Here is a 23305-nt window from a genome sequence, read left to right on the forward strand (position 1 = left end):
CCTGGGGAAGTTTGCGTAGGCCCATCAAGGTAAGTTGTCCCGGACCTTCCTATCGCTCGATGTAGGGTGTTACAAAAATGTGTGTCAACATTTGACGCCATCTGTGAGAAACCCCATAATGGTCCCTACAACCCCGAATAAGAGAGGGGCCGTTAGAGCCCCACCACACCTGCCAGGGGAGATGGTGTGAATGCACCGGGTATGTCCCACATCGATTGCCCAAAGGGCAACCACTGAGGGGCTCATAAGTACGGTGGGTCTCCTGGTCGTCGAATGGCGATAGCTGAGAGCTAACCCGCAACTGTGAGCCCCACGATGATGACACGATGTGTGTAACACCCTAAAAGCCCAGAGAATAGTAATATATATCGAGAATAAGTAAGGAAATAAATAACACCAGCTGGATACCTTTTGGACTGAATGTAAGCGAAAAAACTCTCAAGTTAAGCGTGCTTGACTTGGGGTAATCCAAGGATAGGTGACCCCCTGGGAAGTTCGTGTAGGCCCATCAGAGTAAATTGTCTCAGACCTTCCTATCGCTTGATGCGGGGTGTTACAAAAATGTGTGTCAACATATACTTTTAACATTTTTTTCATATAACTCAAACTTTTTATTATTTTAATTACACTTTTAAATTTATATTTTTAAATTAATTTAATCCATGTATCTTGACATATATCTTGACATAAATAGTGTAACATATATTTTATTATTTTATTTTTTATATATATAAAAGTATAGGCATTGAATTAACTAAAAAATATAAGTTCACGATCGAAATAATAAAAAATTCAACTTACAATAAAAAAATCAAAATATAAAAATTAAATTAACTTAAAAATTAAGTTTATGAATATAATTGAAATAACAAAAAATTAGCGTGATCACACAAAAAAATATATAAAATTATAAAAAAATATATAAATTTGGCCAAATAAAAAATGTACAGGCAAGAAGAAACAAGAAACCATCTTCAAGATAACTCAAGTTCCCATTAAAGAATTAGTGGAAGAAACCACCCTAAGGACCTATATGAACATGAAAAGGCTGACATTTACCATCCAAACATACAGGGAAAGCAAACCAGAAGGAAACAAAATCGTTGTCATTCTGCTGCAAATTCTTTTTTCCAACTTCATGCAATCAGTTCAAGTAAGAGGGGATATTGCATGAAAGAAGATCAAAATGAAAGCCTACCAAGACGACGAACGGGATTCTTGTTACTAATCTCTGTTCTTCCAGTAATCAGAATTCAAACTGATGGGGTAGAGATCGCCAGCAGATGCAGAAGAACCAGTCCATGGCCCATCAATTGACATACTTTGGATTTGGCTATCTTCTGTCATCTTTGTTTCCTGGATGTGTTTCCATTCATCCATCTTTCCCTTGAACTTCACTTGGTCATGGGATTCGGTTCCATCTGAAAGGGGTTCCTTAACAACTGTCCTGCCTTCGAGCATGCTTACAACTGAAGACATGGCAGGCCTAACTGATGCAGTGGCATTAGTGCACAGAAGAGCTACATTAATCATTACCATCGCCTCGTCTCTGTTGAAGGCTGATCCCAACTTTGGATCTACTAGCTCCATCAGTCTCCCCTCTGCCTTCAGTTCAAGTGTCTAAGGGAGAGACATAAAGCAATTTTAGAACTTAGATATATGCATACAGATGCTGTAACTGCAAGTAAGGGCCCTAAGATCTGTTTCCTCAACATAGATTGGAAACACAAGAAGTGCTTTGCTACCTAAAAGAAAAACATAGTGGTAATCTGTAAATTTGCAAGCCAACTCGTTTGAGAAATTTTCACACTATTTCAGTAAACAAATTTCTTCTGAAGGCTAAGATAATTGTGTTCTTTTACTTCACAAAAGTGTCACTCTGCCCCTTATATAGTCACACAATTAATAGCATTTTTTATTTGACTTTGATATCAAGTTGAGGTCGATTGAAGAAAAGGAGATACTGAGTACCAACTAATGAAAGAAAGAAAGATATTCAACTTACCCTATCAAGAAGATTAGAACAGGACTCCTTCGTCCTGAAACTAGTGTTACTTCTCCCACTGACTATTTCCAGTGCAACAATTCCAAAGCTATATACATCTGCTTTGTCAGTTAAGTAACCATGCATTGCATATTCTGGTGCCATATATCCACTGCATATCCAAGTTATTACATTATCATTCTATGAAAATAGTCCTGTCCCATGCTTTAGTTGTTAGTGTTACTATGAACAGTTATACATGGAAGGGGAAGAACACTTTGTTACCACTAGAAAAGATATGAAAATGATTTTAAGAAACAACAATTAATTCATCAACTGTGATTTAAAGCATATACTTACTAAGTTCCTGCAATTCTGGTGCTTATATGGGTATTATCCTCTTCGTCAAGTTTTGCCAAACCAAAATCAGATATCTTAGGGTTAAGATTCTTGTCAAGCAGCACATTGGTGGCCTTAATGTCTCTGTGAACTATCTTAAGTCTTGATTCTTCATGGAGAAAAGCCAAACCTCGAGCTATACCAATACATATCTTGTACCTTGTGTGCCAGTCCAATTTCAACTGAAATTCTTCTGGGCCTTCAAATTTAAAAGGAACGCAAATGCAGAATTATTAGTTAAATGGTGTATGCTCAAATAAACACATATTTTCTGATATAAAGATAAAAAAAAAAATTATGGTTTGAAGTTTACCAAACAAAGCACGAGCAAGACTATTATTTTCCATGTACTCATATACTAGCAACAATTGACTGCCTGCAATGCAACATCCATACAACTTCACAAGATGAGGGTGTTCTAAAGCAGAAACCATCCCTATTTCATTAACAAATTCGCGGTTCCCTTGCTTCGATTTGGAAGATAGCTGTTTTACAGCAATTATGGTGCCATCTACTAGAAGTCCCTGGAATTTTAAGATGCGAACATGGGGAATTTTTGCATCAGAATAATTTTGTTGAAACGTGTGATTATGAAAGTTCAAATGTGATTACGGATCCATTATCCATTTTGAAGATACCTTATAAACGGATCCAAATCCACCTTCTCCAATCTTATTAGCAGCATCAAAGTTGTTTGTGGCAGCTTTAATTTGCCTCAAGGTGAATGAACCTGTCTGCAAGTCTAGACCCTTCAGGTCTACAAAAGATGACAAGTGAGATAAGAAGCAGTTTTAGATATAATAAGCAAACATAATCATAATATTCTTAAACCTTATGAATATTTGATTTCCACAAAGTATATTTACACCTGAAATTCCAGTAAAATAGCATCAAGCTATTTTTCACAAGATGAAGTGCTAAATAATTTAACATTTAAATAATATTGTGCAAGAAAAAAAAAACAAACTTATATAGCTGAGGTTGATAAAGAGAAATTTTAAAATTGCACGGGCTTAATTTGCCAAGAGAGTCTAGCAAACAGAGATCCCTGGATCTCCGTAAGCTTAGAAAGCATATAAATGGCAATAAAGAACAATTATTTATTTACAATTATAAGCTATAAAGTACCTTCATCCATTCTATCTTTCCGTCTTAGGCAGCCTCTCCACCAAAGGATACCTAGAAGCAAGATAAGAACAAAAGCTACAGCAGCCACAATCCCAACCACTGCACCAGCGGACATGCCATTTCCACCTACTGATGGCGGGCTGTAATCTGCATGAGAAAAAAAAAATGAAAATGATAAGAGATTATATTAAGCCCTTCAACATGGGGATGCCAAGTGACTTGCAAGGAAGAGATTACTTCATCAGAACTCAAATGAGTTTAGTTTGCATTATGATTTTGGAACCATTGTAAGTTAACACTCCAGAAACAACGTGCATGAGCATGCTCCACTATGTGCCTCATGATAACTTGCATCTCACGATTTTTTAAAACAGAATGGAATTGTTCCTCTTTCAAAATTTGGAAAAGAAAAAATAAACAAAGATTAAGACAAAAGAAGTATAGAAGACCTATTATGTCACATAACAACCTATGAAAACAGATTTAGCATATGTAGACAGAATGAGATGATTCTATTTTCAAGGTCTCTATTCATCCCTGATAAAACAGGATTAAATACCCTGAATCAATTCCCTGAACAATAATCAAACTGTAGCTCAAAAAGAATAAAGGGAACTATGAGAATAATTTTTTTTTTCTCTGCCATGAAGTGAAGGAACAAAATCTAGAGGCATACGGCTTACCAGGATCCACAGATATAGCTGAAATGAGAGGACCATATACGCCTCTAACAGGGACAGCAGTTGTCCCTCGTCCAGCCCAATAAAAGCGGATTTCCAGTGTGCCATTGGTCACAGTTGCATGGTATGGCATTGTGATACTCCTACCAGCCCCACCCACTTTATCCACAATGTTGAAATCTTTTTCCACCAACTTTCCCTGCAACAATTCCTTATGGTCATGCTCTTACTTGGTCTCTTGCTTGGGTTAGCTTTCTTAAATTTTGAACAACATCAGTGCCAAATGATGAATTACATGGAAGCAATATCTCCCAATAAGAATCACACATAAAATAGAATATACCAGCAGTATCCATTCTTAAAAAAGAACTGAAAGACAAACAAATAAAAAAGGGGAAATTTTTCATACATCAGCTCTATTGGTGGCAGTACACTGCAAAAATCTACCTGAATGTAAATATCGAATACACGCCTTCCAAGGCTGCTGTATGTCTTGTCATCAGTAAACATGATTTCTGCAAAATGAAGGTTCACTGTGTAGTTTTCATTCTTCAGGCAGAACCCGTAATAGACCAGAGACAGGGGGGAAAGTCGTGCATCCATGTACAATTCTGGATCCTTCACAGAAAGGACTGAAGTATTTTTCTGAATAAAGGACTTTGAATTGCGATCATCATCCATGAAGTAACCTGTGCTACTAAATGCCCAGTTACTATTACTTTCAACGAACTTCAAACTCGTAGCCGGGGTTGTAGTATCAGCTTCATATTTGGGGCCACTGCCAACATTTACTTCTTCACCACCACAGTTTATGCGGAAGGAATACCAAGCTGATATAAAGCATAACCAGATTAAGAGATGAAGAAACAAGCAGACTAACAACCATCCCCCTCAATTTCAAAATCAAGTCCACATTTATCTATAGTTGCAATTTATATCTGAGATATAGGCTTGGCTTGTTTTAACATAAAATATTTTACATTGGAAAACAATTTACATGTGAAAATGCTTTAGGCAAAAAAAATATTGTTCATCTTAATTTCCAGTGTTTGGTTTGGATGTAAAATAGTTTAGTTAAAAAAAAAATGTTTTCCATATTTTTTGTCATTCAAAACCGGACAATATGTAACTTCTAAAAGAAAACAGAGCCATAATATTTATGTTTTGAGTAAAGACTATCAAGTGTTTCTTAGCAAATAAATAAATTAAAAGACTGACCTCTCCCCCAATGCAAACTTTGTGCTCCACAGTAAAGATCACAAAGGGAAAGGCCAAACAGAATTTTGAACAAGTCAAACACCTCACATTGCTATTGTAAGTCCCAACATTTCAACTGTACACATTATATTCAACAAATCTAGGTTTATCAACCAAGGCATGTTAAAATTTTATGCCAAAATCACATCAATTACTAAGTTACAATTACCCAAAGAATTTTAACAAAAAATTGAACAATTCAGATTTCAAACAACAAACTTATTCAGGTATTGGACTTAAGGGCATAGACCCTACCAAGGGCTCTAACCATTTCATATAGACACATCTAATTATTCGATGTCAAACAAATATGCCTGAGGACAGTCACTTTTTAATGACTGACCAGTTCTTCAGAAATAAGTAACACAACACATGTAATGTGTAGGAATATTACATATAAGTTTATAGGGCCTTCATAAATTTTTGGATCTATTATCTCTATCTATTCATTCAAGGCCCTACGCATTTACTGTGTCAATTTCTTTCATACTTGTCACTTTTCACATAACTCTCACATCAATATGGTAAATCAAAAGGAGAGAACAAAACTTACTTTTACTGCAATGATTGCTTGTCAAGCAGGATGAAATTGAACTGACAAAACAATTTGAGATCATGAAGTAGTCAGCATCCTATCATTATACTAACGTGAGAAGGGAACAAACTGAAGAAATTTCTTATCAAGCTTAATGTAATTCTTCAAAGGTTTAAAACTTACGTGCTGCCATTCAAAGAGCTGCCAAACAAGTTCCTGTATAAAAGTACAATAACATGGTTACAGTAAGATCTTGAAGAAATTATAACAATTCCAAGTTGTATGTATTCTTACACTTCACTCTCCTGACAACCTTGGGAGCCCGGGGTAAAGTTGTTAAATGAAAGATCACTGCAATAAAATTCACACCACAATTTCATCAACTCTAGAAATTTTACACTCGGTTGCTAATCCATGACCACTAGATTTGTTATTAACAAATCAATGGTAATAAACATTATAAGTGAGATACCTATCAGTTTAATCTGGGGTAAGGCTATATATCTAGAAATGCCATCTTTATGTGGTAAGTTCGAATATTGTTCTAGGTAATTATGCAAAAGAGACAGGTTAGCGTACAAGTTGCTTGCCACTGTAGGATCCCGGGGATTAGACATGTGCAGCTTACCCCCCCCACAAAACAAGAAAACTGTTTCTGCAATTTGAACCCCTGAGACCAGGTCAAGATTGAGAGGCCCTAACTCTGGCCATTGAAATTTTGTTTTAGGTTATTAGGCAACAAAAATACTTTTCACAGATGTTGGACAGTATCAACTTAATACCTTATTCACACTAATTGAAAATCAAGATACAGCAATAATATTCTTATCTATTTTTTTTTTTCTCAAGGACACACAAAGGTAGCATCATCAGTGCACAAAATTTAATCTAAAAGTATTGAGATGGCCATAGAAATAATCATGGGACACGCGTTACGGTAAGAAAATTAAATTCTTGACAGCTTTTGATGATCCAATCCAATTCCACAGACTTGCATGATAATTAAAGATTCATGATACTAAATGACAGAAAGTACCTCATTTGCAAATGAACATTAAGTAGCCTAGACAGTAGGAAACTAGGGTGTAGAAGATAACTTACACATTCTCTGATTTTTTCAGGATCCAATCAGGCACGGGTCCACTTAGTAAGTTCCCAGTTAAGAAGCTAAGGAAAAGAAATATCACAAAAATTAGTCTGGTTATCAGTTCCTCACAATACAATATTGCAATAACAAACTCATCCAACATTCTCACACAAATATTACACCGACAACAATTCAAAAACACTGTATCCCACTTGACACATGCACCCATCCTGCTGATTCAAGTGGTACAACTGGACCTGTGAAATCTAGCAACCAAAACATAGAAAATATTGGTGTCCATACATGTTATCTGTTTTTGCCAGACTACTAAAGCTGTTTGGAATTTCTCCACTCAACTTGTTGAAGCTCAGGTCTCTGCAAGAGAAATCACAAACAAGTTTCAAAATAATATTTTTCTTATTAACAGCTTTATTTAGCAAAATGCAAAATTCAGAACCAGATATTAAGCATTATAAACTATAATGCTTGGAACATAAGTAACATTTTTGTAGCATAACATATCTAAAGCAAACACAAATTGTGGAAAAAAGCTGTGATTGGTTTAAACTCTTCCAAATGAGAAGTTTCAGCTGCCACCTTCAAATGTTCGCAACTTATCAGTCATATTCTTCCACTTAATTATACATAAGAAAGTTGTCTACAAACGGCATGGAAAATTATGTACCGTCACATGGTACTGAATTTGTGAGATGTGTAATGACATAAGACAAGGTATCACACCGCATGCAGTAAAAAAACCCTCCAAGAGATGTTAATAAATTAGATGCAAAGAGAAATACTAACAAAGTCTTCAAACTTGTCACTCCCCCAAGATATTCAGGTAAAGATCCATTAAGATTGCAATTCCGCAATATACTGCAACAAAATGAAATGTGTACCATATAAAGTTAGCAGAAGATGATAATATATTCTTTAGTGATGCTATATTACATAAACAATCAACTTACAGATACTTCAGGCTTGTCATATTATTAAGGGGGGGGAAAGGGGCTTGGGTTCCATTTAAGTCACTGATTCTCCTGCATATTTTAGTCCAACTTAGAACAGCATTAATCATCAAAAAATACTAAACGGGCAAAAGTCAGAAGTCATGGGAGTAGAAGGCTTTACTGACAAGTCCGACATTTTTGTCAAAAGAGCAATGCCAAGAGGAATTGGACCTTCCAAGCCACTAGCATGCATCACTCTGCATGACACGGTTTTAAATGAAAAAGTAGCTGAGAGAAAACTATAGAATTGAACAATGGCTAACCAAAGCAAAAGACAGGTCAAGCTCTTACATTTTTTGAAGATTTGTCCAGCTCTGGATGAAATTGGGTATCTTTCCAGTGAAGTGGTTGTCGCTAAGCCGACTGCATCATTTCAAATAATTATTAAATAGCCTGCTGAAAATGGATAGGCGGATAACTAGAGAAAGAAATTCAAAAGACCCGCGAAAGAAAAATAAACTTACATGTCATTCAAGTTGGTCAGCTTTGAGAGTGTTTCGGGCAGCTCTCCCGTGAAATTGTTTGAACTCAAATGCCTTCATCAACAAAATGGTGTCAACCATTAAATCAGTTGTCCTTCAACTTAAGAACATTTACTCCGAAAACTTAAGTTGATAGAGAGAAAGATACAGATGGCAATATATCATTTCTGCACTATTTCTCATGTGAGGCATCTAATGAACAGCCTATCAAAGTATTGAAAACCTCAACCAAATTATAAAGAATGCCAAAAAGGCTTGGAAATTGTAAATGATTCTACCAAAACCAAGATCTTACAATTTCTCTAAGCGAGAAAGATTCCCAATCTCTGGAGGAATGAGTCCTGACAACTGATTGAACTCCACAGTTCTGCAAACATGAAAATCACATTCTTAGAAACAACAAGATGCATTTCTTTTTTCCGAATTCATGCAGATAAGAAAATGGGTATTCAGGATTTTACAGATTGGCAAGCGCGCTGATGTTTCCAAGTTCCTTTGGGATTGAACCGGTTAGCCGGTTTACAATGAGAGAGCTGCAAATGACATGACCCCACTATCATTAGAAACAGAACAAGAAAGAGATTGAACACCGTTACAACATAAAGGAACAGCAATTGATAAGCACACATACATGTTTATTAGTTGCGTGGTGCCCCATTCTGGAGGGATAGTACCGTTAAGGTAGTTGCGGCTAAGATCACTGCCCAATAAAACCAATAACATACAATACAGTGAAATGGGTAATCAGGAAAATTTAAAAAAGAGGGCAATGAAGTGTTGAATTGAGGGGGAAGTGGTTTTTACTTACATTTCTTGAAGGTAAGGGAGATTGACCAATTCTGTTGGGAGAGTCCCGTTAAGATTCTGGGCTTTGAGAACTCTACAATTCAATAAAGAAAAAGAAGAAGAAGAATTCAGGCTGCATTTGAAGAATTCAGGGATTGACAGAGAAATTGATTTATAATATTCTTATAGAGTAAATGTATCCAGAAATCTGATAATTGTTATTTAAACCCCATAGTTTAATTTAGTATTTAAAGTCCCTATAATTTATTTTTGCTTTTCAAATATCCCCTTTGTTAAAGTAACTTTAATAGATCCCAAAATACCATCACTAACACCATATAGCGATCCAATAAGAACTCCTAAATTAACATAAGAAGGTATTTATAAAAATAATAATATACCAAAATAATCTTAAATAGTAACAATAATTTTTTTTAAATTTACATAAAAATAACTCAAATTATAAGAGTTAGATCTAATTTATCCTTTTATTTTTTTTTTTTACTTGTAAAAAAAAATAGCGTGAAATTTTAATTTTTATTCTTTTACCCCTCAAGTTTTATTTATTGTAATAGTTTCACTTGAGTTATCTCAATTCTTTTATGAGAAATACAAATAATTAAAGTTAAGTAGGTTACAAATTGAATATATAAATTATAATTTTAATAAAAATTAAAGTGAAGATGATGTTATGCTAAGACTTGAAGCTCCAATTATTTCAAAAAATAACAATTCAAATATTTTAGACCAATTTTTTTTTAAAAAAAATATCATTGAAGATGTTACAATGTGTACAAAATATGAATGTAATTATAATAAAGACATTGGTATATGGCTATATAAGAAAAAATAATTAAAAATAAATTATTCAGAAAGTAGAGATGTTTATTGTGGAGAAACGAGATTACAATAGCTTAAAGTTAGTTAATGTAATTTATGAAAAAGTGAGTGACACTTCTGTATTTATACAAAATCCTAGGGCGTCTAGTGTAATTTATCCAAATTTTTAGTAAGTAAATTAACTACAATTGAGAGGGGAGCGGGGGGGGGGGGGGGGGGTGGAAGATTCAGACCAGGAACAGATGATTCCCATTTTTTCCAAGAGGAGAGAGAAGATTTTTCCGAGAAAATAAGAAACATACATGCTAATGACATGGCAAGTGTTGTTGGAGGAGCAATTACAGGTGACTGCATTCTCAAACCCTTTAACTGGATTTTGGGTGGCCCAGCCCTTCTCTCCACTGCATGGATCCACACTGAAATCCCAATTCTTCCCCAAAGTCTTGCCAATTTGCTTCAGAACTTCCACTGTAAACACCACAATTAAACTCAAACAAGTAAATTCGCTGCAACTGCAATCAAAATCGACAAACAAAAGACCCCAAAGTAATGAAGAAATCGCATCCTAAAGTTTGTTCGGTGGTAAGAAACTCCAGTTCCATACTCTCCGTTTCTAGGCTATTATATACGTCTATTTGCGAATTTACCCAGTATACACCCGATCAATTGTGATTACGGGTTCTTATCGTTATTAAAAGAAACAATCATCACATGGGGTTTACTTTCTTTCATACATACGTGTGTGTACGTGTGTGTGTGGGTGTGTAAATATATACCTTCATCGGCTGCGAGGCTGGCTGCAGATACAGAAACTGGGAAGAAATTGGATATTGCGCAAATGAGAAGTACTAGAGATAGAAGTGATCTTGAGAAGAAGATCATCATGTTCATCAGAAGAGCTCGATTGATGAGCTTAATTGGACGAAGAGCAAGTGACTGTGCGAGCTGAAGGGCTGCGGGCAGAGGCAGAGAGAAAGAGAGCTGAAGACGACGACGACGATGAAATGCAGGTTTGCTGAAACCCTGAGGCACAGCGAGGGCCAGCTAATTGTGTTGACTTTGAAAGATGTGAAGGCCACAATGGGACACCGACTCCCCAATTGATTTAATCGATTTGCCATATCCCAGAGAGAGAGTGAGTGAAATTGATTGAGACAATATAATAAGGATTATTCTACTTTATCCGAATTAATTGACGTATCGAATAATTAAAAATATTAAATATTAAAAATATTCTTACCTCAAAAACACCGCACGCACATTTAAATAAAATTCGAACGGCAAGGTGAACTGGGCAAACTTCAACAATATTGAAGTCCGCCCGATAAGTTTTTGATAAATTTATGCATCAACCTTTTTCGAATACTATATCACGCTTATAAAATAATGGGTTCAACAGTTGTACTTCGAAGGAAAACAAATCAACAACTCTTCTAAGTTGGCGGCTGAGGAGTGACAACGCGGTCACTTTAGTTTCATGCATTTATTTGGGATCTTTTTATAGAGCAAATGAGTATTACGAAGGGCTGTTTAGGCTTTAGTTCATATCAAAAAATTAGTTTAGATTGATCGGACCTCGATCCACCTATATCGTTGAATCAATTTTTTAGTCTAATTTAATTCGAGACCGATTTAAGGTTAAAAGTCGGTTGTAATTATATAGAAATTATTATTTATTAATAATATATTAAAATTTTAAATATATATTACATACATATTTAAATTTTAAAAACACCTAACATATGAGCATTTTTAAAAATTCTATTTAAAAATAAAAAATATTCAAAATCGGTTAGAAACGGACCAAACCAATATGGTCCTCAATTTGAGAATTTTAAGAATTTTAATCCCAGTTCAATTTGGTCTAGGGTTAATTTAATCCAAATTAGACCAAATGCACACCCCTAATATTTGATTCGGTTCGATTCCGTGTAAGTTCTTCTATAATGAAATTAAATTGAGTATAAGATAAATTAGTGATGAAATTAAATAATATGAGACCATATTTGATATAAGAGTTATTACTCAAGAAAAATGTGTTGTAAATATAATAACCCTAAATAAAAATTTAAAGATATGAAGTGTAATAACCCTAAATAAAATTTTCACAAAATATAATTATGGAATTACTAAAATTTCTTTATCATAGCCATATTTTACTCTATTAATTATGATAATAATTAAACTCGATCACTACTAGATTTGTCCAAGATCAAGTATGTCAAGTAACATTTCTTGATTTCGACCTACAAGAACGAGACTCAATCTTTTGATATAATCTTTGACGATCAAATCAATCTCAATACCAAGGTAAAGCAGAGTATGGCATGCAATAAATGATGTATTTATCTCTTAAAATTCACATATTTATATAAGCATATTATGAGCGTGGGAAAGGTAATGATTATGCCACATAGATGATCAAATCGCAATCAATACAAATGGAAATCTGGTTATAAATTGAGGTGGATCCAATTATTTGGATTGAGTCTTTTATCATAATTTGATATACTATTGAGTCTTTTATCACGTCATCTTTAAAAACTTTTAAGAATTTAAGATAAAAAACAAAAGAACTTTTAAGAATTTAGAATCAAAAACAATCACGATTAAATTATCAAAATACACAAACCAATGTAAAAATTTTACATGAAAAATCTAATTTAGAAAAATTAAATTATAAGTAGAAAAAATAAAATATCATTACCATGATATTACTATAATAATTACAAAGTATTAGATATCTATTTATAAATTCAATTCTCATCTATAAATATATAAAAAAATAATAATATATATTTCTTCATTTTTACTTTACAATTCATAATATTTTATTTGTTGACTATTCCTAGATGCCCACTTGCTCTACCTTCAATATTTTTTTCCCCTCCGGTAGATAATTGAGAAATAAAATATAATAGAAAGGATGGTGGATTGGTGAAGCGTCACTTTTAACTTAAATGGTTTGTTATTGTTACCTTTTTAAAGGTTTGTTTGATATAAATATATATCGGAAATGCTATTTTAGCACTTAATTATGATATTTTTTTTGTAAATAAATATTTTATAAAAAATTAAAAAATAAATCTACTGCTTTAAGTTGAGCATATTTAGTCTCACAATAAAAGATTAAATTAGAATAACGAAACACCTAATAAGAATATACAATCCTCCTAACATGAAGAAAAAAACATATATAAATATCAAGAGAAATCTTCATCAATGTCACATTCTGAATTTATCCAACTTCTTTAAAGATTATGTTGACTTTGGTTGTACAAAATTAATAATTGTGCAAAAGTTAGTTTTTATTTTCGTTTTGTATTTGTTTTGATTTTGAACATGTTTTAAAATTGGTAAACCCTTACATGAATTCATCAAGAATTAGCTTTTTGGCTTCAGCCCTTATCCCCTTTCAAATATAACAAGAAAGGGAAACGTACCCTTACGTTATTATCATGAAAAATCGCTAATATCATTGTGTGCTTCTCTTTATATCATTTCTTGTAGATAACTAGTAGATCAAACCATAATATTTTGGGTTTGAGTTGTACAAAAAATGCTTCTATAAAAATTGAATGGGCTTTGTAAATTAAAAAAACGATTCCTATGATTTGCAAAACACAACGCAATCAATTTGATTTTGAAAAATAGCAACAAAAAATAAGAGAAAGAAAGGGTTGGCAAAAAAGATGAGAAAAGATGGTCACCAAAGAAGGCTCAATGTGTGACAAAGAAAATGAGAAGAAAATATAAATTTAAAGATAAAATAATTAATTTATACAAAATAATAAAAACAAAAAATATTTTTGTTATTCTTAAAATATTAAAAAAATACTTGTCGTTCCATTAAACCATAAATATGAATGATTTATCCAATAATTCGTGTTTATGGAAGTATACATATATATATGACGTCATTTTCAATTTAAAATATTTTACATAAAAATATATGATTACAGTTCTTTTATGAGGCCAGGCTCATGTGACGTCTCCCCGGGCCCATTTTTATTCCAATTTCTGAAAAGTCATTTTCAATAACGGGAGGACAATAATAAATTATTAATAATTATAATATTAGGTATGTTGCCGACATTGACTGATCATGAAGTCAAATGTCCTCTGGATTGGGTTTGTCTGACCTCCTCCCACCCACCCTTCCTTCCCTATTAATTATTTTTAACAAAATTTAATATTTATTAAATAATACAAATTATAAAGTACAAGTCCATCTAATTTTTTATCGAGTACGGTAATTATTGTTCTTAAGGTAAGATTAAGTAATAATAAATATATTTTATTATAATAATATAATAATTAAAATTTATTTATTTCGAGAAAAGAGTTTTAAAAATCGATAGAAATTGGCGAGAAAACAAGAATTGTCCAAAAAAAGTCGATAAGACTCTAAAGGGGTCTTGATCTACTATTTGAGAGAACCGTTTGAAGAAGTTAGTTATAAAAATAAAGATGATCTGCAAGACAGAAATAGATTATAAGGCTCACGTTCTCTCGAAAACGTATCAACTATCCTAGACAATCAAGTTTCTCCTAAGCAACCTTTCTTGTACAAACTCTATATTTCTCGAATAGCAAATCGATCGTGCTTACAACTGTCGTTGGTTTCTCCTAAACAAGTCTTGCTTTTCCATAAAGTTATATTGATTTCTTATTGAGCTTTCATGAAATAAATAAATTTTAGTTATTGTATTCAAGCAATAATAAGAGTATTATGAATATTTGGTTAATTATTAAAAATAAATTTATGGGTTTTTTTATTTTTTAATTATATTTTCTTATATTCTCTCGTAATTTATATCATCTTTAACATATTCACTAAATATGGAAAGTGCTTACAAAATTAATTCATTATTAAACAACACAATACGTTGAACTTACACATGGATTAGGATTTGGAAAGGGCAAAAAGTCTTTTTTTTCAACTTCTTTTAATGCCTTTTGATTTTAGACCTAGTCACCTATTTCTGTGGTCCAATGGCATTTAAAAAAAAAAAAAAGAATTGTCTAAATTGAAATGTTATTTGAATACTTAAGAGTGACATCTTATGATATTTTTATATTAATATATTATATTATGTATTTAATTAATATAAATATAGAATAAATGAGAGCTTATTATATAAAAGACGCCCTCAACTCTTTTATATCATTATATATAGTTTGTTTCTTTATTTTGTTTATAGAGAACTTTTTTTTTGTTATTTTTTTTATAAAATTTGCCTTTCGTTATAATTCTCGAGATATGCCCTTGTAGATGGTTGCAGACTCTTTTATGATCTTTCGTTTAATGAAATTTTTATTTAAAGAATATAGATATATAATATTAATATAAAAATATCATATCAAATATCACTCTTAAATAATCAAATAAAACCATTTAAAGTTGTCTTATTAGCTCTTTGCCTTAACTTCGTGAATAGTCTAATTAAGGACCACACAATAATCAATAAATAAGCATAAAATTCAAACTAGAGACTTTAGGCCTTGGTGTAAACATATTAATGGCAAGTTGGACTATCCGCTTAAGTAGCTTTTAATATAAGCTATCTCTATACATAGTATTATGATCATGAGATTTTTATTTCACTATTTTGTTGTAAACTTTCTTTTAGCTTAATAAAATTTATTGCTCTTCTTTCATCCGTTAGCATTTTGCTTATATTATTGGATAGGAAAATAAGGTATCTTAATATTGCGAAACCTTACTAATAAAGTGAATTTTTAAAATATTATATATATATATTTTATTAAAAAAAATAATTTTTACTAATAAGATTTGAATTTGCAACGTTCGAATAATAAAATACTCAAATTTATCATCACACTAAATCTAATTTTTATTTATATTTTACATAGCTTTCTTATTTATTTTCATCATAGTCGCACAAAGACCAATGATATGAATTACATTCATTTAAGAAATTAAATATATAAAATGCATATAATAGAAAATGTTTGATTTTTTTTTATCAAAAACTCAATAATTAGTATTTTTATTGTCAAAGTACAATAATAAATGTATAACTACGAGAAAGTATTCATCTTTAACCTCTAATCTCTGAGATATATATAAAATAGAAGATGGTCAGGGACAATGTGTCTCCTATGAGAGCTATCCGATGCTTAAGTTATTTTTAGTCGAAAAAAAAAATGTTCAAATAATTTGTATAAAAGTTATCACGGACCTCAAGAGAGACTATCAGGAAAGTCTCCCGAGAATCATTTTGTAAAGAAAATCTCCAAGTCCTCCCTATTTAGGCTTCTTCCTCTTAAGATTGGGTTCACTTTCTCACTACGCACAACTATGGGTCACATATCTGACACCGTGATCATGATCTACTTCTTATAAACAAATTTTTTGTTTAAGATTCGATCCTTTTGACTTAAGAAAACACGAAAAACCTATTTACTACTAAGTTATTGGCTTAGGGGGCGTTTGTTAAAATGAGAAAGATTAAAGGCATCAAGATAAGGTTAGAATACATTCCAGATCAAGATATGTAATGATCAATATAAGGCTGGAAAACATTCTAAGATTTTTATCAAACTGTTTGTTAAATTTTTTAAAATGCAGTAGAAGACACAAATGTCTTTTTTTTTCTTTTTTTTTTATCTATAAAGACCAAGATATGTTTATCTCGAAGGGGGAAAAAATAAGCATATCTTGAAAAATTAAGATAAAATGGTCATTAATGATTTTTCAGATAAGGTTAACAAACACGTTGGAAAGAATAAAAGTCTAAAATGCATCTCATATCTTGATTAACAAACGCTCCCTAATCAGAGTGATATATAATTTGTCCTATGCAAGTGCAAACAAAAAAAAAATTAAGTGAAAAGTTTATTAGGCGACATTTGACAACAACTGTTTAAATTTTAATTTTTTTAGATGAAATTTTGAATAAAATGCATTTTGGCATATAGTAAAATTATTTTAAAAGTTAATTATTATTTAGAAGCGATGCATTCAAATCTGATTAATTTTTATTTTTTAAGCAAGATGCATAAAAGGTACTTTAGAAAGATATTTTTTTAACATAATTTCATAACACTAAAATCGAATATTTACTTATTTAATAGTATAGCTATATTAATTTATAGATATATTCTAAATAAACTAATCAAGAGTGAACTCTTATTTGAACTATTTCAATTTTAATTACTCACACAATAATTAAGAAAAACTTAATCAGCCAGTGTGAATCAGTTGCAGTTTAATTTTGTTTTCTTGACAATTAAAACACGTGCAATAAAAAAAATTAACACGTGCCGTATGATTAAGGCGAGGGTAAAAGTTGATTTGTGGTGTTGAACCTTTGAAGATTGAATGATTTGAATCGATAATACTTATATTAATGTTAATTAAAATGGATAAATTCATCAAAAACTTTCGCGAATTGGGTCATTACCAATTCACCATGCTTTATTAAATGGTTTAAATCTATAGCTCAAATGAATTATATTTGCCGTTGAATTTTAATTATAAATATTAAAATAATTGATAATTGTCGACGTTCAATTTTATCTGACCGTGATTCATTAGGGCCGCAGTGAATGAGTAAGTTCAAGATACAAGAAGGAAGAACAAAATGGAAAGAACACAGAATTTTTACGTGGTTCGACTAAAACGATGCCTACTCCACGACTGTACCCTGATTATTCTTTCAGAGTAATAGTACATCCTTATTCTTCTTATCATCCCCTTAATGATATTTCTAACCCCTATTTATAATGAGGGACGTTTATAATTTGTATAAGATATAAAAATAAAAAGATGATATGATGGGGATAAACAGTCATTATCTTCTACATAAAATCGGGAGTGAGATCCTCGTTATGAGGAGTATGATTTGCTTTAGATAAAGTGAGTGGGCCCTATCTCTGACTATTCAGCAAATTTGTTATCTATGCAAGCTAAAGGATTTAGGCTAGCGAGCTGATCGATTGGGTCAACGAACTATGAACTTTATCGAGAGCTCGTTAAATAGATCCTTGGAAGCTCACTAGAAGCATTGCCTGGGGCTCACTAGGAGCTCGCTCGATTCCGTGATATAAGCTCAGATTTCAGTGATGTATGAGCTTTTTTTGACGAGATCGCTTGAACCTTCTAGGCTCCAGGCAATTGGGGTAGTCCACTAAATTGAGTTTAGCTCGTAAGGAGTGGTATAAGAAATACATACAACAATAATGATTTTTAGTTGATCTCTGCCAAATCTATTTTAAGTTGAGTGGTCCTAAGCGTGTCCAAAGCCTGTTCGCCCTACAAGGACTCAATCTATCTACGTAACTTTGAACGATCAAGTTAATTTAGATAACTAAAGTGAAGTCAGGCAATCAATATATGTAGTAATGTGTGATAAATTACTTATTTAACAATTATAATTGTGTCACATGAATGATCTTATTATGATTATCTTTAATAAAGCATCTATTCATTTTATAAAGTTCCATGGTGGGCTCAATTGGTCTTATTGAGGAGAATCACCAAGCACACCAAACACGATAATTAGATTTTTATTTTTAATATATTTTTTGACCAAAAATTAAGTGAGGGCGTTAGTAGATGAGTGCACTCAGTATGGGGCATTACCTAAAAAAAAAAAAAATAGTATTAGATAATGAGTTAAAAAAAAATTAAAAAGTTTATGTACTTAAAAATATGAGGGGAAATTCAATTTACAATAATATTTTTTGTTTTCTGCAACCCATTTTTAATATTCCTAAAATATCTTGAGATGAAAACTCATATTTGCCTTTCATTTAAATCATTGACGCTCACCATTACTCCTCAAGCGCGTGCACTCACTTTCTCATCTATTATCGCCATAGCCATTTTATTCACTTACAACTGAATATCGCGCAACCACTATTATTCAACACCAAGCATTACGCAACCATTATTATTCAACACCGAGCATTACACAGTCACTATTATTAAACACTAAACATTGCTCAACCCAGTTCTCCTCGCCATAGTCAATTACCAGTTACTGTCAACGACAGAAGATTATTATTCATAAATGTTTACGCTTGAGTTGAACAAAGAAGATAACGAGTATTCATGTTCTGGTGAGAAACAACACAATTTATAACATCGATCACTAATTCAATCACATAATTTACATACATTGAATTAAAAAAATAAGATTAATTAAAAAATAAAAAATACCCTTGCCTTGAAGCCCCGAACCCTAGCGTCTGGGTGTTCGGGAAATCCTAAACCCCAAGGTTTCGTGGTAGTTAGCCTCCATGAACCCCAAGATTCGGGAAGGCTAACCGAATTTAGAGGCATTCCCGCTAGTTGTTGTCAGAGTCATTTGATGCCTCCAAACGCTGGTGATCGAACGCAAACCTGAGGGTTCAGGAACTTTGAAAGCACCTCGAATCTATGGATTCGAGAAAAATCAATTCTCCCGAGAGAATGCTATATGTATATAGTTACTATATACATATAGCATTCTCTTGAATCCACAGGTTTAGAAACTATTATATACATTACATATTATAACTATATACATATATATATAATACAGACGTGATTTTGTATATAAATTATTCCAAATGAAAGAGTCTTGTTATGTGAGGATTGCAAATGGTCAAACCCAATCAAATCCAGTAATATTGTATGAGAATGACTTCATATTACATACATATATGCCATACATATATATTACATATATATATGTTGTGTTTTTCTCGAATCCATTGATTCAGGAAAAATATTTTTTTCGAATCCATGAGTTCGGGAGAATTATATTTTCTCAAAGTCATGGATTCGGGTGTTTTCAAACCCCCCAAACCTTTGAGTTCAAGTGCAATGATGAGCAAAATACTTGGCTGGCAATAGAATTGTCCTAAATCTTTTTTGCTTGGTTTATGTGATTCTGACGAGAAAGCAAAAGACTCCAGAAAAGAGGGCAGGCGAGGCAAGCAACGATGAGATAGTAATGATTCGAAGAAGATTTGATGTGAGGAGTGGTGTGAAGAGGGTTTGTTGCACATGGTGTTTGGAGAATATGTTTGAAATATAAATGATTGTAAAAAATAATTACCCTAATTACAAATAACAAAAATTAAAATTTTACTTTCGTTTATTACAAACAACAAAAATTATGGTTACAGACAGAATTTCTCAAATATGAGGAGAATTGTGTGTTTTACCCTACTTAAAATATAAGAGAAAATTGTCTCTTTTACCCTTCATATAAGTAGAATCTCAAACGATTGAGCGAGATGTTCTCATGTTATCATGATTGACAATAACAGGAGACGTGTAGTAAAACACATGAAATGTGAAATGACCCTCCGATATGAACACTTTGGCCTCTTCCGTACCTCATCCTTTGAGTCAAATCAAAGTTTCAAAACATTACTTAATAGGCTATCATTGGGCGGCTCCTTTGGGGGCTTGGAATATTGAATGGGAGGGTGGGTTGGACCACGCAGTAGTCAGCAAAATGAAATACGATCCTCTTTCTCACTGTGCTGGCTTTTGGATTGATAATGATATTTAGTTATGATGATATAAAATATAATATATTAAATATTATTTAATAAACTAAATAATTACTTTATTTAGAGGTGGGTAACTGTCACTTCGGATAGTTTGATTACTTTGTCACTTTGGATAGTTTGATTACTTCTTAAACTATAACTAAATTACCTTGTATTTTAAATCCTCTAAATCATAGTTTAGCAATTTTATAAATGTCTAAATCATTGAAGTTTAGACTAAAATCATCATATATTTTTAATAATCAAATATTAACATTCGTCTCAAAATTCTATATAATCCTTAAAGACGAATATGAATTGATAATTTTTATATTATATACGATGTATATTTCTTTATTTTAAATTACTTAGTAATTGAGAGTTAACATTATTAATGCCAACTTTTACGTCAAATAATTGTTAAGTTATGAGTATACTTTGCACTCTAAATATTTATTTTGGTGAGTAATTGGGAGTTATTAGTAGTACAACTATTAACACTTATAAATGTTTAGAAAAATGTTATATTGGATGGATTCAGATAGTAAGGATTAGAGGCAAATTTACGTATAAATTATCCTGAATAGCCTATAATAAAATTTAAATTTTAAAGATAATTTTTCAACTCAACTTCAATTCAGCACACCCCATCTTCAATCCAACTCGCCCAATCTTTTTTAGTCCACCTCTATCTAAATTCCTAAAGTCTCTAGTAACAATGATGGAGATCTTCCTTAACATTTATGTGTATATATATATTTGTAATTTAAAATTATGAAGACACTTCATTTTAAGAATCCAAATTAAAAAGATATGGGTGGTAGATTTATGAATTACGAAACTAAAATCAACTGCCATAGCCATTGACCGCTCATATCAAAAACCCGCAATTGACAGTTTAGGTGAATTTGATTTGGGCGATTTAAATTTTGTGCACATCTCTAATTTTATTTATTTAAGTTTTATTTTTTTTTTCTCTGTCTTGACCCCTCATCTTTGATGCATGGCAAGGGCGGAGACAAAAAAATTTATCTGGATGGACAAAAATTAAATAATAAAATAAAATTTAAAATAATATAATATTTAAAAAATATATTAATAAATTACAATAATTGCTCTCGACCGGTTTTTATATTTTGATAATATCGTATAATGATATTATTATTAATTTTATTAAATATATCATTTTCAATATACACAACTAAACTGTCATTCAATTATTAATCTCTAATTCAATTGTATAGTCGGGTCTTGACAAGTTTCATAGCATAAAATACTCTTTCTACCATAACAGTAGCAATAGAAAAAATTAATCCTAGTGTTACATTATTTTTGTTCGTCACTACTAATTTTTGTGTAAGATTATTATGACCCTGTAATCATTCAAAAATATTTTTGATTTAAATTTTATCTACCCAAATACAGAAATTATAGAGACAAACTATGAGTAATGAGATCTAAACAAATAGAAATAAAAAAAACACTTTTAATTCACAATTCACATCATTCATTAACAAATCAAAATTAGGAAAATAAATTAAATCACTTTTAATCAACTTTAAAGACATCAAAATGTCAAAAAATAAATAAACTAATAAGGAGATTTTGTATGTAGTTAGTGGTGTTCAAAAAAATTGACAAATTGCAAAAACTGATCGTACTACACAACATTACGAGGTTTTTTGGGGGAGCAGTTTAGCACAATTTAAAGAAATCCTCAAACTATGTGATTCGCGGTTTGAAAATTTCTTAGTTTGGTTAAAAATCGAACGGCCCAAGTAGTATACTTAAGAAAATTGAAAGCCCATATTTAATACTCTGTAGCCTATTAACAAAATTTGAGCGATAAAAAGAATGCAGAATGCAAACCGAAAGAAATAAAAATGGACGAAGGGTTAGAGAATGTGAGAAAAATGAGAGATGATATTTAGGATGAATTACAATAAGTAAAATTACCATAATAATCTAAGCCTTCGAAATTTTTTGAACCAAAAGATTATAAAATATAAACTTAAAATAAATATAATAATATTTTAAAAAAAATTGTTTGATCAAGGGGACAACTGACCTCTCTGCCCCTTTGCATGGGAACAAGGTTGCATGGAAACAATTTAGAGGAGTTATTTTCCTGTTTTCGAAATATTTTTCGTTCTCGTTTTGTACCTTATTTATGTTTAATTTTTTAAAAGAATGTCTATTTTCATGTTTTCATATAACCTAGTATGGGAATATTGAAATTATGTTGTTTTAGCATTTTTGAAATACTTCTTATCCCGAAATGCTAAGAAATAAAAAAAATAAAATAAAATTTTGGACCATTTTTATAATTTTAGAAACATTTTTAGGATATTTTTATAATATTGAAAAATATTAAAAATATGTTTATGTTTCACTACTACATTAGAAACAAAAATAATTGTGTTTCTATTGTCCCGACAACTACATTAGAAATAAAAATAAATTGTATTTATGTTTGAATGAGAAAATTTATATTTATGTTTAATAGAATAATTATTTTTATATTAATAAAAATAAGTTGCACTTATGGTTGGAACTCGCCGGCTTGAAAGTGAATAAATGCAATTAAATAAGCCTTTTTTTT

At 31.6% G+C, this 23305-nt stretch overlaps 1 protein-coding gene across 1 annotated transcript in view; it reads right to left on the reverse strand.

Moving 5' to 3' along the window:
- Nucleotides 1-1005: 1005 nt before the first annotated feature.
- LOC127791537 (probable leucine-rich repeat receptor-like serine/threonine-protein kinase At3g14840) overlaps nt 1006-23305 on the reverse strand; it is a 108456-nt gene continuing 86156 nt past the window's right edge. Inside the window, exons 2-25 of the mRNA XM_052321462.1 lie at nt 10965-11182; nt 10491-10656; nt 9371-9442; nt 9194-9262; nt 9024-9095; nt 8858-8929; nt 8545-8616; nt 8372-8443; nt 8206-8277; nt 8039-8110; nt 7875-7946; nt 7374-7445; nt 7085-7150; nt 6278-6334; nt 6167-6199; nt 6002-6042; nt 4639-5021; nt 4195-4390; nt 3512-3658; nt 3022-3140; nt 2697-2907; nt 2345-2582; nt 2006-2156; nt 1006-1620 (exon numbers count right to left, since the gene is read on the reverse strand). Of these exons, the coding sequence (XP_052177422.1) occupies nt 1225-1620; nt 2006-2156; nt 2345-2582; nt 2697-2907; nt 3022-3140; nt 3512-3658; nt 4195-4390; nt 4639-5021; nt 6002-6042; nt 6167-6199; nt 6278-6334; nt 7085-7150; nt 7374-7445; nt 7875-7946; nt 8039-8110; nt 8206-8277; nt 8372-8443; nt 8545-8616; nt 8858-8929; nt 9024-9095; nt 9194-9262; nt 9371-9442; nt 10491-10656; nt 10965-11079 (3036 nt within the window). The 5' untranslated portion in view covers nt 11080-11182 and the 3' untranslated portion in view covers nt 1006-1224. The remainder of the gene's footprint in view (nt 1621-2005; nt 2157-2344; nt 2583-2696; nt 2908-3021; nt 3141-3511; nt 3659-4194; nt 4391-4638; nt 5022-6001; nt 6043-6166; nt 6200-6277; nt 6335-7084; nt 7151-7373; nt 7446-7874; nt 7947-8038; nt 8111-8205; nt 8278-8371; nt 8444-8544; nt 8617-8857; nt 8930-9023; nt 9096-9193; nt 9263-9370; nt 9443-10490; nt 10657-10964; nt 11183-23305) is intronic.

Source organism: Diospyros lotus, chromosome 15, assembly GCF_014633365.1.
Source record: "Diospyros lotus cultivar Yz01 chromosome 15, ASM1463336v1, whole genome shotgun sequence".
Lineage (NCBI taxonomy): Eukaryota > Viridiplantae > Streptophyta > Magnoliopsida > Ericales > Ebenaceae > Diospyros > Diospyros lotus.